The sequence below is a fragment of the Achroia grisella genome, unplaced genomic scaffold, assembly GCF_030625045.1.
Source record: "Achroia grisella isolate CSIRO2021 unplaced genomic scaffold, CSIRO_AGI_Agris_v1 utg2896, whole genome shotgun sequence".
NCBI classification, from domain to species: domain Eukaryota; kingdom Metazoa; phylum Arthropoda; class Insecta; order Lepidoptera; family Pyralidae; genus Achroia; species Achroia grisella.
Window position 1 is genome coordinate 233219 of NW_026712778.1, and position 18562 is coordinate 251780.

General features: G+C 35.1%; 1 protein-coding gene across 1 annotated transcript; it reads left to right on the forward strand.

The window, feature by feature from the left end:
• The first annotated feature begins 244 nt into the window (after positions 1-244).
• On the forward strand, positions 245-16570 carry LOC131843219 (elongator complex protein 2). The gene is made up of 12 exons (XM_059191826.1): positions 245-496; positions 649-940; positions 2555-2764; positions 3796-4017; positions 4686-4930; positions 6270-6417; positions 7858-8052; positions 9797-9904; positions 11732-11909; positions 13987-14251; positions 15004-15236; positions 16414-16570. Exons 1-12 carry the CDS (start codon positions 371-373, stop codon positions 16544-16546), a joined length of 2355 nt encoding a protein of 784 aa, XP_059047809.1. The 5' UTR covers positions 245-370; the 3' UTR covers positions 16547-16570.
• The last annotated feature ends 1992 nt before the right edge of the window (positions 16571-18562 follow it).

Below are 18562 nucleotides of genomic sequence, written 5' to 3' on the forward strand. Positions count from 1 at the left end.
AGACTTTATGATAAAAAATTGGGATAGTAAAAAAAGATTGTATGTTTAGATCCCAAAAAATACGAAGATTACTGTAATTACATAGTGTTATTTACTATTCAGTGTCTTTAAACCTTAACTTTATTTTGTTACCGCTGTGAGTTGTGAGTGTGAGCCGTTTGCCTCTGAAGCTATATAGAGTTTCCGCTACAGTGAGAAACATATTTTTGACAAGTCACTAACAATTGACACTGACGTCTTAACTGTTCAGCTGTTGCGAACAAAAAGTAATAAGAAATAAATAAGCAGGTTATAATAACCTCTAAAATTAAATTCATCAACAAAAGTACATCTGTAAATACAATTCTTTAATGCTTTTAAATTGTGAAATATGAAAGTGTCCGTGGACCAAGTATATACTTCTGTTGCCTGCAACAGAGTACCAGAAATAGCCGACTGGAACACAGAAGGACTTGTGTGTTTTGGAGCCACAAATGCTGTTGTTATTTACGATACAGTAAGATCAACTTTTAATATTACACTTTTCATATAGGTATCCTTTTATTAAACAATTTTGATATAAAATTAATATTACTTATAAGGCCGAACATATTGTAACTTTTTTTTTATTACTGAAAAAATAATAATAAAAAGTTTTATTTTTTTCAGACTATAAAAGGCAAAGATCCTCTTACTGTACTCTGCCATCATAAATCCACAGTGAACTCAGTGAAATGGGTTTCTAAACCCAATGATACATGTACAGAAGTGGTGTCATGTTCTGCAGATAAGACTGGTGTCATATGGAGTTTACAAGATGGTGTTTGGAGAGTGACAAGCACTCTCACAGGTCATACAGATGGTGTTACCTGTGTGTGTGCAATTTACACAGAAGAAAATAACTTAGTTATATATACTGCATCTATAGATTCTACTATTAGGATATGGGAGAGGTGCAACGGTATGTATATAAATATATGTTCACTATTGTTAATCCAGTTGGGGTAGTCAGAGATGTCAAATTTATATTGTGGTGAACTTAACACTTACATGTTCATATTGATGTCGGCCAGATGCCAACCCAAGACCTTTCAGTGTCAATTGGGTATTATTATATAGTATACTAGCTGTACATACAATTTCGTCTGCATGGAATTTAACTTTATTTTTCTAAAATAAAGGTAACCTAAGTTACTCCTTATTACATCAGCTACCTGCTAATAAAAGTCCTGTCAAAATCGGTCCAGCCATTTCAGAGATTAGCGGGAACAGACAGACAGACAAAAATTGTAAAAAAAATTTGTTTTATTGTATGTACCGTATTTATATTCATATGCATGTAGTAAAAAACAGTTTTTTCAATATTACAAACAGACACTCCAATTTTATTTATATGTGTAGATAATATGTATTGATATATGATATTACCCACCAGGCTGTAATACTCGTTTTTTAACTAATATTATAAATGTGAAAGTATTCTATTTAGATTATGACAATATCTATTAAATTAACACAATGTAGCCAGCCATTTTAAATATGAGTTTTAATTATAGTGAAAAATATTTTTTATCATATAATTATTTGTTAAACATAGCTAATTTAGGAACACTATCTTATATATAAAATTCTCGTGTCACAGTTTTCGTTTCCATACTCCTCCGAAACATGATTGACCGATTCTCATGAAATTTTGTGAGCGTATTGAGTAGGTCTGAGAATCGGCCAACATCTATTTTTCATCCCCCTAAATGTTAGGGGTAATCCACCACTCCCAAATTTTTTTATTTTATTTTAACGCAAAACAATGTTTGCTGGGACAGCTAGTCATTATATAAAATAAAGTCGCTGTTGCTGTCTGTCCCTATGTATGCTTAAATCTTTAAAACAGATTTTGAAGTGGTTTATTTCAAATCTATCTCTTAAAATAAACCGCTTCAAAATCTGTTTTATTTGTTGAGTTATTCTAGAGGTAGGTTTATATATATATAATACATGTACACCTGTGTGAAGCCGGGGTGAGTGGCTAGTTAATTAATAAAAGCAACTAAAATATATTTCTTATAAATACCTATATTTTATTCATAATTTAAGAGCCACAGTTAAACTCTTGTAAGAGAATCTCTAGACACAACCAAATATGTCTACAAAATAAAATAACAATAAACTCATATATATATATATCAATATTTTTACCAGGAATGACAGAATAAGGAATGAGTATATACGAGGAAGTTTCTGGTTATAGAAAATTCCAGGTAACAGATTCATGGGCATGTTATGTGGAGGAACGAGGACCATGTCTTATGGAAAGTGTATAATATGAATGTGGATGGATCACAAGATCCATATATGGAATGTGGTGAAAGATGATATGAATAAAAGAAGAGTATGTTTAGATATGACGATTGATAGAGATCAGTGGAAGAGAATGACATATGTTCTAAATATGGGATAAAGGCTATTGATGATATATATCAATTATCTTTTATTTTTTGTTTTTGAGATGAATGTAGTAATAATAAGTCCAACCTACATCTACATCTACATCTACATCATATCAATTATTTTTCAGGCCAGACTACTCATAGACAAACAATAGACCTACACTCTGGTCTATGCCTGACATTCCAAGCTCATCTTCTACCAGTGGTGAACAAGCCAGCACTGATCTGTGCGTTGGATGATCACAAGATCCATATATTTGCTGGTGATGAGTACCATAGAGTTCATACTCTTGTTGGACATGAAGATTGGGTGCGAGGATTAGATGTTCTAAATATTGGTAAAATCTATTTTCTATTTATATTATTGTTTTAATATTTGTATTACTCTTACAATTCTTTTATTAGATGAATGTAGTAATAATAATAACCTAGAACAATTCATACAAGACATTGGGATTAAGTGACAACCTAATCTCAAGATAAGCAGAGCTTGTGTTATGGACACTGGGAACTGATATAATTACTTAGATTTTTTTTTTGTAAATACGTACATAATAAGTGCAATAAAGTATATATATATAATAGAAAACATCCAGTCGAGGAATTGAACCTGCGACCATCAGAAGTAAAGTGGTGTGCTTAACCACTAGACCGCAGACACTGTTAATTTATTTTATTGTAATGTTGGTATCTTATATTCAATGTATACAGCCTATGGTATTCCACTGTGGCTAGTTTTTCTTGGCAGTTTCTCTCTTTACCTCACGATGGACTTGGACTCTGTATTAATCTATAGAATGCTAATAATTTCGTGGAATTTATCAATAATTTGCGGGATGCCTTCTAACTTTTTAGCAATTAAATAAAATAATAATCAAGTGAAAATGGAAAAGGAACTTTAACTTAATTGTAGGGTTTTTGATCCAAATATATAATTGCTCTCCCCGTCAACATATTCCCATCAAAAATTTACTCGAGGCGTAGTAAGCCGATTGCAAGATATGAAAATAAAAAAGCTATGTAATTTAATTTTGGACTTTAACACATATTAATTATGGTTTACATTTTAATAACAATGTATGTATGTAAAGATGTAAAGGGAGGGGACGCCCTAAGAAAAGATGGGTGGATTGTGTGAAAGATGATATGAATAAGAGAAAAGTATGTTTAGATATGACGACCGATAGAGAGCAGTGGAAGAGAATGACATACTTGTATCTCCCTTTCAACCCCTTACAACCCTTTTTTCGTCTCCGCCTATACTTTCTCAGGATACAATATCTGTATACTAAAATTTGAATGGGATAAAGGCAAGGCAATGATGATGATTTTAATAACAATATTGTGACAGATTAGTGTTATTTCACAGATAATTCCACAATATTACTAGCATCTGCCTCTCAAGATACATATATCCGATTGTGGAGAATCGAACACCACACGGAAGAGCCGGCAACTGGTGGGATTAGAGTTGAACAGAAGCTGTTCACTGCTTATGGAATTAGTTGGTCAGTGAAACTGGACGCTGTGCTCGCCGGACATGAGGGATGGGTGTATGGGGTACAGTGGCATCCCTACAGGGTTGATAAAGGTAAGATTTTTTTTATTGGATTTTAATTTTTTTTTCTTTGTTGATTCCTCAAGACTGAGGGTCGTGACCACCAGGAATGATTTTTCCAACCAAATTTTTATATTATAATTTTTTCCACCATCCTACTGTATAACATTTTAGCATAGTAGGGTGTGGGAAAAAACTTGTTTGTAATCAGAGACTACATTCAATCTTCACTTCAAATATGCAATTTCATGCATTATGGATAGAACGGACACAGAATGTTTTTCAATTTGATATGATATTAACGTTCAAAAAAAGATCTTATTCCTTAAAAGGCCGACAACATACTTGCAATTCTCTGGTGTTGCGGGTGCTCATGGGCGGCGATAATCACTTACCATCAGGTGAGCTGTATGCTCGTTTGTCTCCTGCGTTATAAAAAAAATCTATAACGGTCATGGAAGACGAAATCACGAGAAAGTATATATTTGTATCGCGCTAAGACTCGAACCCGTGATAATCGGAAGTAAGGCAGTGTGTAAACCGCTAGACCACCGACCCATCAATAAGATACACTAACAAGTGCAACTTATTGAATATCAATTACAAACTCTTTTTGTTTTATTTTGGCACAAAACAGACATACACTAGTAATCAAATTTAACCATTTTAATCATTTTTTTTATATCTATTTTACATTACAGATACTAATAAAAAAGTACCAGTCTTGAGGCTTCTATCATCATCTTTAGACAAGACGCTGATTGTCTGGGAACCAGACGCTTCCCCAACTCGAGGGGAGGGGGAGGGCGCGTGGGTGGAACGGATACGAGTGGGAGAAGTGGGCGGGAACGGTCTGGGCTTCTACGGTAGCAGGTTCGGTCCCAACGGAAAATCTTTTATGGGACATGGATATAATGGATCGTTTCACATATGGTCAGTTTGCGAGGTAGAGTACGATTTGGTCTATGGATTAAACTTTTTTTTTTAATAAAGATAATTTTAAAGCTTCGTTACATCTGTCCGTCCCTATGTATGCTTAAATCTTTAAAACTACGCAACGGATTTTTTTGATACATACGAGTGATTCTAGAGCAAGGTATATATATATAAAACATATACACCCAGGTGTATATGTTTTATAGAAAACCGCTTTTCTAGAAACTTTTCGTCACGCACAACCACATTGTGGAATCACCTTCCAGCGATGATTTTCCCGAACCGATACGATATTGAAACCTTCAAGAAAAGAGCTTCTTCCTTTTTAAAAGGCCGACAACGTACTTGCAATTCCCCTGGTGTTGCGGGTGCTCATGGGCGGCGGTAATCACTTACCATCAGGTGAGTCGCAAGCTCGTTTGTCTCCTGTGTTATAGAGAAAAAACACCCGAGCGAAGCCGTGGCGAGTAGCTAGTTATTAATATAAACTACTTAAAACAACATAAGAGCCACAGTAATGAACAGGTTACAAAATGTAGTAAATAAACAAATTACTCGATAAACGTAATTTTTAATAATGACACATTTTTTAAAACAGTTGTTTTTTCTTAATTTTCTTGTTGTTAAATAATAAAACATTGTAGTTTTTTTTCCTAAATGCAATTTTTCTAATAAATTATAAACAATTCAACCATTAATTTTTTTTAATTAAATTTCAAAGAAACCATTTCATCCCTTCGAACGTTTTGATACATATCTGTGCACCCCTCTTAAACCGTATTACCTTATTGTCACAGTCTGTACCCGCAAAACCGTGACTTCTTTTTAACCAATTTAGTCCTTATTTAAAACGAAATAAGATCGAAACGCATTTGAAAAAATGCAGTTGGCGCGCGCACACTGTCTCTTCGCTTTCGGTCGCTTTGACAGAGGACGGACATTCGAAAGGTTAAACACCTCAAATCAAAGTTAATATACAAGGCTATTAATACAGAAATACAACATTATTATTTGACGACCTCGGTGGTCTAGCGGTCTAGCACACTGCTTTACGTCCGATGGTCGCGGGTTCGATTCCTCGCACGGCACAAACATTTGTATTCATGAGTATGATTGTTTGTGTCGGTCTGGGTGTTTTCTATGTATAATATGTATGTATTTACGAAAAAAAAATTATGTATTTGTATCAGTAATCTAATACCCATAACACAAGCTTTAGCTAGCTTAACTTGGGTCTAGATGGCGCTGTGTGAATTGTCCTGAGATTATCATTATTATTATTTTGTTTTCAGTAGTATATTTCCCATGAAGACGATTAACATTCGCATGAATACTTGTGAATGTTACAGGAGACGGGCCAGTGGGAGCCGCAGGTGGTGTGTGGAGGTCACTTCGGGGCGGTGGAGGCGGCGCAGTGGGAGCCCCGCGGGTTACACCTCACGAGTGTGGCTGCTGACCAGACCACGAGGTTGCACGCGCCCTGGCGGCGACCAGACGGTCAGTGCACACCAATCTTTTTTTATTTATTTTATTTCCACACATACAGATATTTTTACAGGTCTTAGCATAATACATCATCATCTGCTTCTTCCTTATCCCATTTTGTGGTCGGCGTAATATATTTTTCTCTTCCATTCATCCCTGTTCGCAGTCATCTCGTTATTTACATCCTTTCCCCACCATTTTACTTAAAATATATACCAGTACTAGCTGATCCTGACAACGTTATTTGAGATAGAAATTAAAATCGCTAATAAAAAATAGGGGTTGGTGTTAGAAAGCTGAAAATTTGGGGTGTGTTTGGTATGTATTTTTAACACCACATTACAAAAAATAATAAAAAAATATCGAAAACAATAAAAAAATATGTTAAGGATTAACCCTTGTCATATAGGGGTATGAAAAATAGATAGTACCCGATTCTCAGAACTACTGAATATGCATATAAAATTTCATAAAAATCGGTCAAGCCGTTTCGAAGGAGTATGGTAACTAACATTGTGGCACATGAATTTTATATATAAGATATGTCAGAATTGAAATTAAAACATTTATTAATGCTCAATAAACATGACTTACCAGATGTTTTAAAATTATTTAAAAGTATATCTTTATTGTAAAATTTTATACCGATTCCAATAAGACCCATTTTTTACACCAGACTTTTTCTAAACGATACTTGGAAATAGAAATAGAAATAGAAATAATCTTTATTCAAATAAACTCATTACAAGCACTTTTGAATAGTCATATTTTGATTCTACCACTCATTCGGAATGCAGATTCATCACAAGAAGAATGAGCAAGAAACTTGTGTGTTGCTCTTTTTAATAGATGTTTTTTTTATATAAATAATTACAGTGTAACAAGTAAGAGGCATGCGACAATCAACATAGAAATCGCTACGCACTCATTATTAGTGTAATCAGATAATATTGTCAGTGCTATGTATTTAAAATTTTTTTACAAAAACATTATTATCGTTAACGAATTCTTCAATTTTATAGTAAGCTTTTTTGCAAAGGAAGTGTTTTATTTGACATTTAAATCTTTTTTCTGGCAGATTTATAACAGACTCTGGTATTTTATTGTAAAACCTTACGCAATTGCCATAAAACGAATAACTAACTTTAGCCAAACGACATTTAGGTAAAATCAGTTTGTTATTGTTACGTAAGCTTTTATTAGTGCAATCACTAACTCTTTTGAAACTGTCTATATTCTTCCTGACATACATGATATTTTCATAAATATATTGAGAAGCAACGGTGAGGATATTTGATTCCTTAAAGCACTCTCGCAAAGACTCCCTGGAACCCATGCTATAAATGGAGCGAATGGCCCTCTTTTGTAAAATAAATATTGTATTTATATCAGCTGCTTTGCCCCTTGGGAAGATCAAGTTTGTCTTTAAATCTAGTACTAATGTTGTTACAGGAGAAGGTACAGAGTGGCATGAAATCAGTCGTCCACAAGTTCACGGCTATGACATGGCGTCACTGGCGATGGTGTCCAGCACAGTCTTCGCATCTGCAGCTGAGGAGAAGGTCATCAGGGTGTTCAGAGCGCCGCACAACTTCCTGCAGAACTTCAAAAATATTGTAGGCGATGTACTCGACGAGGGGAGTGAAGGTAGGAATGATACCCCTGCTATTTCATGCGGCCACAGAATAAGAATAGAATAGAATAGAAAATAATTTATTCAAATAAACTTACATTAAAACACTTTTGAATAGTCAACACTCATTTGGAAATCTATCTGATCACAAGAACAACAAGCAACATCTTGCTGTTGTTAATTTATTGCAAATTAAATATGTCAAAGGTTTTTTAAAGTTTAGTTACACAAATTTCTGAACGCATGTTTGTATGGGAAAGTTTCTTTTTTTTTTCTTTTCTCTTTCCATCTGCCATCAGCTTTATGACTATATCTGATTATAGTCACACAGTATACAATCAGGGGTGCGTTCAAAAATTTTTTTATTATATATTGATATTTTTTATATTGTATGGGAAAATATAATTGTTGTTTTTACTAATTTACATGCAATCTCTTCATATTTTATCACCGTTTAAACCTTCCCTAAGCGTCCACAAACATTTCAAAATGAAAATTAGCTAGATCAGTTCGGCCGTTCTCGAGTTTTAGCGAGACTAACGAGCTAGCGAGCGAAACGAACACCAATAAATTTTTACTAAATACAATATTGTATATATATTAAATATTCTTTATTGCACTTAAATACATTTGTAAGTATATTAATTACAGCTAATGTTAACAAAGGAGGACTTATCTCTAAAAGAGATCTCTTCCAGTCAACCCAATAGAGCGTGACATAGGAAGTGTTTGTTAAAATGTGCAAATTATATTTTTTATGAAAATGTCTAAAATAATTAAAACTAAACATAAAAATATAATGTCCAAAATACAGATACTAATACAATATACATAAAGATAAAAAAAAATAAAATATATATAATATATATGTACTTATTTTATATGTATTTGTTTATATTTTAATTTAATTATATTTATACCTACTTCCTTTTATTATTTTATTTGTGCATTAAAGTTTTAATAAATAAATAAAAATATGTATAGTAACCAGACTCCGTTTAATCAGTCCTCTACATTATAAAGTTGCCTAGATGAAATCGCTATTTAGCGATAAGGCCGCCCATTGTTACCTCTGTATTGTAATTGTTGTTTTTATATTTGGTATACATATATATTTTTATATTTGGTATTTGGTACACATAGTTTATGTAATTGTTATTTTATTTGTGTGAGAGGAATAATAAAGAGATTTTTCATTTCATAATATTCTAGCTGTGAAACCGCGGAGGTTTCATCCGCGTTGAATTTCAATATATTTCCGACCCCTTTAAAGGAATTGCCATCGACACAATTTAAAATACACTTATTTAATTTATTAGTTGACAAATGTTATTACACAATAAATGATTATATAAACAATGTTAACTAATTATTAGAAAACATAATATATAAACGAACTTGACATAATTTTATTATTCCTTCTATAATAATAATAAATGTATAAGATGTAATTTAATTGAATTGTATAAAGAATAATAATAGATTAATTCAAATATGTATTTGCATGTCTGTAAAGACTAAAAGTGAGATCTATATAACATAAATAACCATACCATCTATTATGTACTACTTTTATAACAAATAAATTTTATTTCATTTCATTTCAATATAAAATATAACCTATGTGTTATACTGATGCATTAGCTATAATTGTAAAGTTTCATCAAAATCCGTTCCGTAGTTTTTGCGTGAAAGAGTAACAAACATCCATACTTAGTTTGGCGTTTATAATATTATTAAGATATAAAAAAATTCTAGGTCCGAAAGGGGCTTCTGTGCCGTCACTAGGGCTCTCCAACAAGGCTGTATTCAGTGATGCGGACCAGACCGAAGATGACGGTTACTTCGTCCCTGTGGATCTGAAGGGTAAATATGTTCAAATAATAATAATAAATAAATAATCTCAGGACAATTCACACAGCGCCATCTAGGCCCAAATTAAGCTAGCTAAAGCTTGTGTTATGTGTACTAGACAACTGATACAACTACATAGATATGCTTTTTTTTATAAATACATACATGTTATATAAAATACCCAGATACAAACAATCATACTCATGAATACGAATGTTTGTGCCGTGCGAGGAATCGAACCCGCGACCATCGGAAGTAAGGCGGTGTGCTAAACCGCTAGACCACCGCGACCGTCTAGATAACTTCCAGCTATTTATTTAGATGATTTCTTTTTATAAACACTCATACACTTATATTTAAAAAATCATCTATGAGATATCTAAGGAAGACAGTTAAGGAAAAAGTTGGAGTCGTGTCGTATCAACAGCTAAAAAGACTGATAGAAGATCGTGGAAGGTGGCGGGAGCTCCACCGACAAGAGCACAGCTCTTAAATGAATGAATGAGATATCGTGTCGTGATGAATCAGAAATGATGGTTTGCCAGATGGAAACTGGGTAAATGAACAGACGTACAAACACATTGATATATATGTGCTACCTTCCATGTTTTACCATCCATGAGAACAGTACCGGGTTTTAAGCGTATGGCGAATACACTAACATTCTAGAAACTTTTTGCCACGCACAACCACATTGTGGATTCACCTTCCAGTAATGGTATTTCCGAACCAATACGATATTGAAACCTTCAAGAAAAGAGCTTATTCCTTTTTAAAAGGCCGACAACGTACTTGCAATTCCCCTGGTGTTGCGGGTGCTCATGGGCGGCGGTAATCACTTACCATCAGGTGAGCCGCAAGTTCGTTAGTCCATTTTGTTATATAAAAAAACCGTTGCCTAGTGACCTCGGAATAAGAAAAAATAACAGATTTGTCATTCGGGACCGAATCCTGTTGAAAACTCTCCTATGCATATATATCACACTCTTAATACTACAATATTCTATTCGGGCTGGAAACCTGACCAGCGCTACGAAATTCTCCAGTGGTGATCAAATTCCGACCGTTATTGAGTCTACACCCATATCGCGACACGTGTTTCGCCTCTGAACGAGGCATCATCAGGCGTTAATTAGAGTTCGGGTACAGCTCGGAAGCCTAGTGTTGACTCATCGGCGACCAAATAGCGACTCGCTGTTCGGATCTGTCGGAATTTGATCACCACTGGAGAAGGTCGTAGCGCTGGTCAGGTTTCCACACCGAATATTCGTGGTCTCACACATGTTAATTGTAGCGGAATTAAACAAAATTATATAAATCCATCGAGTAGTGGAATAGACTTCCACAAAATAACACTTAATTCGATTAAATATATACAATATAATTATATACGCAGCCACAATATGAGTCAGGTTCATACTCTTCAGAGAATCTCTTCACCTCCCTCTGCGGCCCCAGCCCCCATGCTGGGGGAGTGTAAGAGGTGAAGAGCCCCCATCATAGCCGTAAACAGCCAATACGCGGCTTGTAGCAATTTTTCCAGACAATAGCTTGATTCGGTTCTTAAGGTTGGATTAAAATTTCTAAAAGATCTTGGCCAGACTATAGTAAGTTCTATACTAGAATATGTATCTAAAGCTGCACTATCAGGATCTTACCAGATTTAGCTGGGCAGGGAGAGAAACAAGCGGTGAAAGTGACGTCACGTCACGTCAACTAACGTATTTACATATTTCTATCAGTTCTCTAGTACCAATAACACAATCTCTTCTTACCTTGTGACCAGATGACGAGGTTATTTAATTTTAAGGTTAAATTGATAATGAAATTTGTTTCCAGCTCCCCCGACGGAGGAGACGCTGCAGCAGCACACGCTGTGGCCAGAAACCCACAAGTTGTACGGACACGGGTACGAGGTGTACTGTCTCGCAGCTTCCACTGCTACGGCCACCACGCCGGCCGTGCTGGCATCTGCTTGCCGAGCCACCACCGCCGAGCACGCTGCCGTCCTCATATGGTACGTTAAATTAATTAAGAAAGGAGCCAGTCAGTAGCGGCTTTTACACGATACGTTTTTGCGCGCAATCAGGAGCGTGCGTGATTTAGCGCGGGAAAATAAATAGACAGACGGACAGACAATAATGTTCAAAATATTTTTTTAATATAAATATCATATTGAGGCGCTGCCTTTTTTGCGTATGGGCGATGCACACACTACGTTACTCACACGTTTGTACCTGTATTGTATTTTATTAACTGACTAATGTAATTGAATATCTACATTTTTATATTATTGTGCCTTTAACGCAATAAAAGTTTTGTCTATCGTTATATTTTATCATTATGAGATACCCCACTATAGTCATATTTTTAATTAGACGAAGTCAACTGACGTTTACTGTGTTGTCAGTATTTGATGAAATAAAAATAGTGTTGTGACAAAGTGAATCATTTCTGAATTAATGGAATTGCCTCGATTGTCTAGTGAATAGTTAGTGTGCCGAACTGCCGATATCGGGTACGGGGTTTGAATTTTAGCCGTGCTTTATACATACCAACGAGTTTACGACGATTATGTTCCTATTGTATCTACCTATACTGAATACCGAGTATTTTAAACGTAAAGAAAAAATTGCGTGGAAACTTTTAAGACTGTCCTAATTACAATTCATAATGTAATTGAAACTATAGATGTACAAAATATAACAATATATAACATAATATAGTTAGGTAATAAAAATAAAAAACTGCGCTTATTACAAAATTTGTTTTTATTCATCATCAGATAAAAAAATCATTGTCGCTTTCAGTGACATTAATTATAAATCTGTCTAAAAATTGATAATAATTTATCTTTGAAACAGTGTTTCGCTCCACGTTTCTCCGGAGACTTAAATTGTTCACTTTGTATTATTTTAATACATTGTAGACTGAGGTCACACCAATTCCCAAAATGTCAGCTGTTTTCGAAATACATTTGTTTTTTTGGGAGCCTCAATAGGTAATAGTGAAGCAGCTTTCTCAAATACGTATTTGTAGACGTTTTGTATCATAAGTTTTTCGGTAACGTCTTTCTTGGAGACAAGCTTTGGCTTGACGTGCTTTGTTGAGGATCCATATTGTTTGTATGAAACAATATAGTAAATATACAATATACCCAACAATTACCACAAACACAACATGAGGAAAAACTTAATAAAACAGCGTGAGCGCAAAAAAAAACATTGGTGCTCTCAGACCAGAGGTTAGAAGCCGAATTACGAACAAAATGGCGACAGACGCTCGCGACGTTGATTTGTGTTGGCACTAGTAGCCGCGCGCTTTGTAATAAGCCGTCAAAAAACTGATTGTAGTTACTAGTAACTTATATCAGAGCACTTTTATACAATTTTCTTTTGTAGTTTGTAATGATTAACTATTCACACTCATTGTTCATTCATCTAACTGAGAACTGAACGCATCACTATTACTTTAAATATGGCAACATTATTTTACAATGTGACATTAGCTACTGTCAGCTAGCTTCGTCTAATTAAAAATACGACTATAGAGGTCAATTGTGTGCCATTTCATAAAAATGAATGTCACCGACAGAGGCGTCCAGTTTCAAATTAGCCACGAGACTATAAAATAACAAGTTCTAGATAGAGCTGTGTTTATGTCGTAGTACTTTTGTTGGATCGGGTGCGTCGTTGTCACCCTATCTGCGCGTGCAATCGTGAAGGATTGTACTTAACTATTTTTGTTTAAGCTTTCGCTCGTGATAGCGAATATGTCGTTTCACTGTCTTCAAATTTTAGATTTTATTTTTCAGTTATCAGTCTTTCGTTGGCGCAAGTTGGCGTGTATGTGACGTGTTTTAATTTTTTTTATTTTATTTTCCAGAAACACGTTTACAATTTGTAAATTATTAATAATTATAATTATGTTTCTTCTGCATAGTCAGATATCCGCCATTTTTCATTGATAATTAATTATTTTATAAAAACTCTAAAAGAAACAGTCATTCTTCTTCACTTTTTCTACATTTACATGTAATGTAAGCTTAGAATGTACATTCTAATCTTTATTTTAACTATAAACATAACCAACAGGGAGACAACCAATTGGCAGCAGATACAGAAGCTAGTCTCCCACCAACTCACAGTCACCCAACTGGAGTTCTCACCCGACGGTCTCAAACTGGTGTCAGTATCCCGCGACCGCCGATGGACCTTATACCAGAGGCAGGAGGGTTCAACTTGGTTTGAGACGGTCGCGACCACAGACAAGAGCAATGGCGTCCACGCGAGGATCATATGGTGCTGCGCGTGGGCACACGACGGTTATGCTTTCGCAACAGGCTCCAGGGACGGGAAGGTGAGAAATATTTATGATCATCTGCTTCTTCCTTGTCCTATTTATTTGGGGCACCGTAATATGTTTTTCCCTTCCATTCATCCCTGTTTCAAGTCATCTCGTTATTTACTGCCTTTCTTTCCATATCATCTTTCACACAGTCCATCCATCTCTTTTTCGGCCTTCCTCTGCCCTTATTAACAATCCACATGCATATGTAACACCTTCCTTAAAATATTATCTTCATTCCTATGCATTACATGTTCATAATGTAGGAAATATTTTGTGATAGTTTTTACATTTTCACGCAAAAACTGCTGAACGGATTTTCATGGAACTTAATAGTAATATACCTTATACGTCAGAATAACACTTAGGCTACAAATTTAAAAGATATTATGTAAATTGGGCGAAATATTAACATAGTATAAAACAAAGTGTCCACTGTCTGTTCGTTTATATCTTTTAAATTACGTAACGGATTTTAATTCAGTTTTCAGCAATAGATAAATTCGAAGGAAATGTTTATATGTGTAATATAATAGTTTTATAGAACTGTTTATTACTGTTTATATATTTGTTACTCTTTCACGCAAAAACTACTGAACTGATTTTATGAAACTTTACAGTAATATAGCGTATACATCAGAATAACTCATAGGCTAATATATCGCGGTAGTTAGTATAAGAATATCAAGTGTGACGCAGACGTATTTGCTCGTATCAGCTATTTTTTATATTTGTTTAATATGTCTCTTCTACTTTATCCATAGGTGTGCGTATGGTCAAAGTCCGAATCTCAAGCCAGTGTACAGACATCTCTCGGACAGTACGCGCTTCTTGGGAAGCCTCTAGAGCTGGCCAACACCTCGGTCACCGCTCTGGCCTTCGCCCCATTGCTGGTCGGGGATGCCAGAGTGGTAGCTACCGGGTTCGAGTCCGGCGTCGTGAGGATATACAGTTTTCTAATCGACGGATGGAGTTTATTGTACGAATTAGATAATGGGTGAGTAAATGACGTATACCATGCGCTGTAGCATGGTGCAGGTGACAGTTTCATTAATTCTTAAAAGTTGGGCGATTTACAAATTATGACTTAGTATTTCAGCTGTACTACACTCGTAATATATTAATAACTGTATTAACTTAAATGTAGCAATTGTTAAATGTTAAATTAGTAACTGCCACCTGCACCATGCTACCACAGAGTATAATTGTTTACTAAAACAGTAGTTGTTGGTATTAATTCATTGTTTTAACGGTAGATGGCACTATAACAGAGTCTACAACGCGGTATATTTTAGAATAGAATAGAATAGAATAGAAAATCATTTATTCAAATAAACTTACATTGAAGCACTTTTGAATAGTCATTATTTTTTAATCTACCGCTCGTTCGGAAAGCTGTCTCATCACAAGTTCTTCTTGTTCGAGCAAGAAACTTGCGTGTTGCTCTTTTAAATAATTTTATTATTACTTTACATTTTTAAGTTTAAGTGTGTGAATACAAACCACCAATTAGCACTAATTCAATTAAATACTCAAATAGAAAAAATATTGAATATATAATATATTGAAAAAATTTTCTAATTAGATGTTAATTATGTTTTCGATTTCAGCTTCGATTTTAAAATAATTTTATTAAACAACTCCAGTGAAGCTGTAAGTTATTGCGACCAACAGCATTTAACAGCATAATAACCCTGGACAATTGACACAGACTCATCTAGTCCCAAGCTAAGCAGATGTTGTGTTATGCATACTAGACAACTGAGATAAATACATGAATACATATCATTACATAGTATAAAACAAAGTCGCTGTCGCTGTCTGTCCGTCCCTATGTATGCTTAAATCTTTAAAACTATGCAACGGATTTAGATTTTTTTTTAATAAATAGTGTTATTCAAGAGGAAGGTTGATATATATAATACACGTACACACCCGGATGAAGCCGGGGCGAGTAAGTAGTTTAATATAAATAGAAAACACCCATACAATACTGTTTGTATTGTATCATATCCGTGATTACAAATGTTTGCATCCTGCGAGGAATTGAACCCGCAACCTTCGAAAGTAAAACGGTGTACTAAACCGCTAGACCGCCGAGGTCGTCAAATAATAAAAACGTACATATATTTTGTTGGCTATTACATATATTAATATTAAATTATTATTTACAGTGCTGCTCATCATCTCACAGTGAAGCAGTTGTCATTCCGGCCAAAACACGAGGAAAGTAGCGGCGACCGGCTACTGTTGGCCAGCTGTGGCAGTGACTACCTCGTCCGTATTCACAGCGTTGCAATATCGTGATAATAAACGTATTTATTAATTTCATTTTTGTTTTCAATACTGCTCCATTTTGTCCCAAACTAAACTGAGCCTGTCTTATGAGTTCCACCTCCGCTTTACTTCCGATGGTCGCGGATTCGATTCCTCGCACGGCACAAACATTTGTATTCATGAGTATGATTGTGTGTATCGGTCTGGGTGTTTTCTATGTATAATATGTATTTACAAAAACAATATATCTATGCATTTGTATCAGTTGTCTAGTACCCATAACACAAGCTTTAACTAGCTTAACTTGGATCTGGATGGCGCTGTGTGAATTGTACTGAGATTATTATTATTATGAGTATCATATAATTGATTAGAACTTATTTATATTTAATAAACGACGGCCCTTCCCAATTTCGCATGAATGTTAAACAAATATTGATACTGAGGTGGGTCCCCGGGCACTCACACATCGAAAGCAATGAAAATTTCGGCCATCTGTCAAAGTTAGGTGCAAAGACCGCCCAACTGGACCCCGAATCCTTCTGTGGCGTACCTCGTTGCCTAAAACTGGGACATCTCAAATTATTGGCCTATGAACAACAAAGATCTGCAGATTTTGCCAAACTGAAGAGGAAACGCCACTACACATCCTATGTGGTTGTAGCCCACTCATGCATAAACGAAAGTTTACACTCTTTCCCGAGGAGATAAAAACCATCGCTTCCTTCAATTCTTGTCCCTGACGGATATCGAACTCTGAAAAAGGCGAGCACAATAGGTCGCAGTAGGGGGAAAGTAGATTGTTAGTAATGTGGACTAATGGTCATGTTCCACCTGGTGCGGTTCCACCTGGAAACTATTGTGATAATTTCCTGGTGAATTTATCACAATGGGCTAACTGACCTGACTTTATGCTCATCTTATCATCCTCCACTGGTGCCCCGCCAGCGTAAACCGTTAGCGCAGTGGGAAAGGGAATTGTTAGTAATAGGGTCTAGTGTCTCTATTGGTCTCTATTGCTAGCAATGTACTATGTTAGGTCGACCTCCACGCGGTTCCCCCTTGGAACCATGTGGTTAAATTCTGGTTATTCATGATTTAAATCACGATGGGCAAACTGACTTGCTCATCTTCAATTTTACAATAAGCTTTTTTTTTTACAAAGAAAATATTTTATGATACATTTGAATTATTTTCTGGCAAATTGAGTACAGACTCTGGGAGTTTGTTGTAAAACCTTACGCAATTTCCATAAAACGAATTACTAACTTTCGTCAAACGAACGTGAGTTTAGTAAGCTTACTATTCACTTTATACTTAGTCGATGGTATTCGTTGCCATTTCGGCCATCCAACGTTATCGAAGGGCCTCATTCGATATTATCATAACCGTTAACATCGGGTAATATAATAAAATTAAAATCATATAAAATTTAGTTCGAGATAATTTACATACTTAAAATATGAAAGTTGCCACTGACAACTACACATTACATTTCAACATCATGAGTTCAGTCTTTGTTATATTTTTCCGCCTTAAGTTGTATCACTTCATTTTTCACACCAGGTATTAGTCAGCATCTCTGCAAACACGGCTGCCTAGCTAATTAGTGAAATACATGTTAGAACCAAACACCCACTAAGAGCTACGGTCTCAATAGATCTGGATTTTATTAGACTCAGCCACCGCTTGCCCGCACAAGGAGCTACGGCCTCCAACTGAAACACTTCAAATATTTAACAACTGGCCATTTTCTCAATGAGGCATTCACCGCTTGCGCACACAAGGAGTCACGGCCTCCAACTAGTCATATTCTTTATGGTACTTGGATATTTCTATTTTTACATATATTTTTATATAGACATATATTTTTTATTATATTGTTTTTCTACATTGTTTACCACTAAATACATCAGCAATAGTACTAGATATCTATTTTTAAGCCTGTTCTCTCAACTATGGGGTTATATGCGCTCCCATCAAATTTTACTATTACTTTTTATTCTATTAATTTTTTTTAAGAACTAGATTAAGTGGTTCCATTTT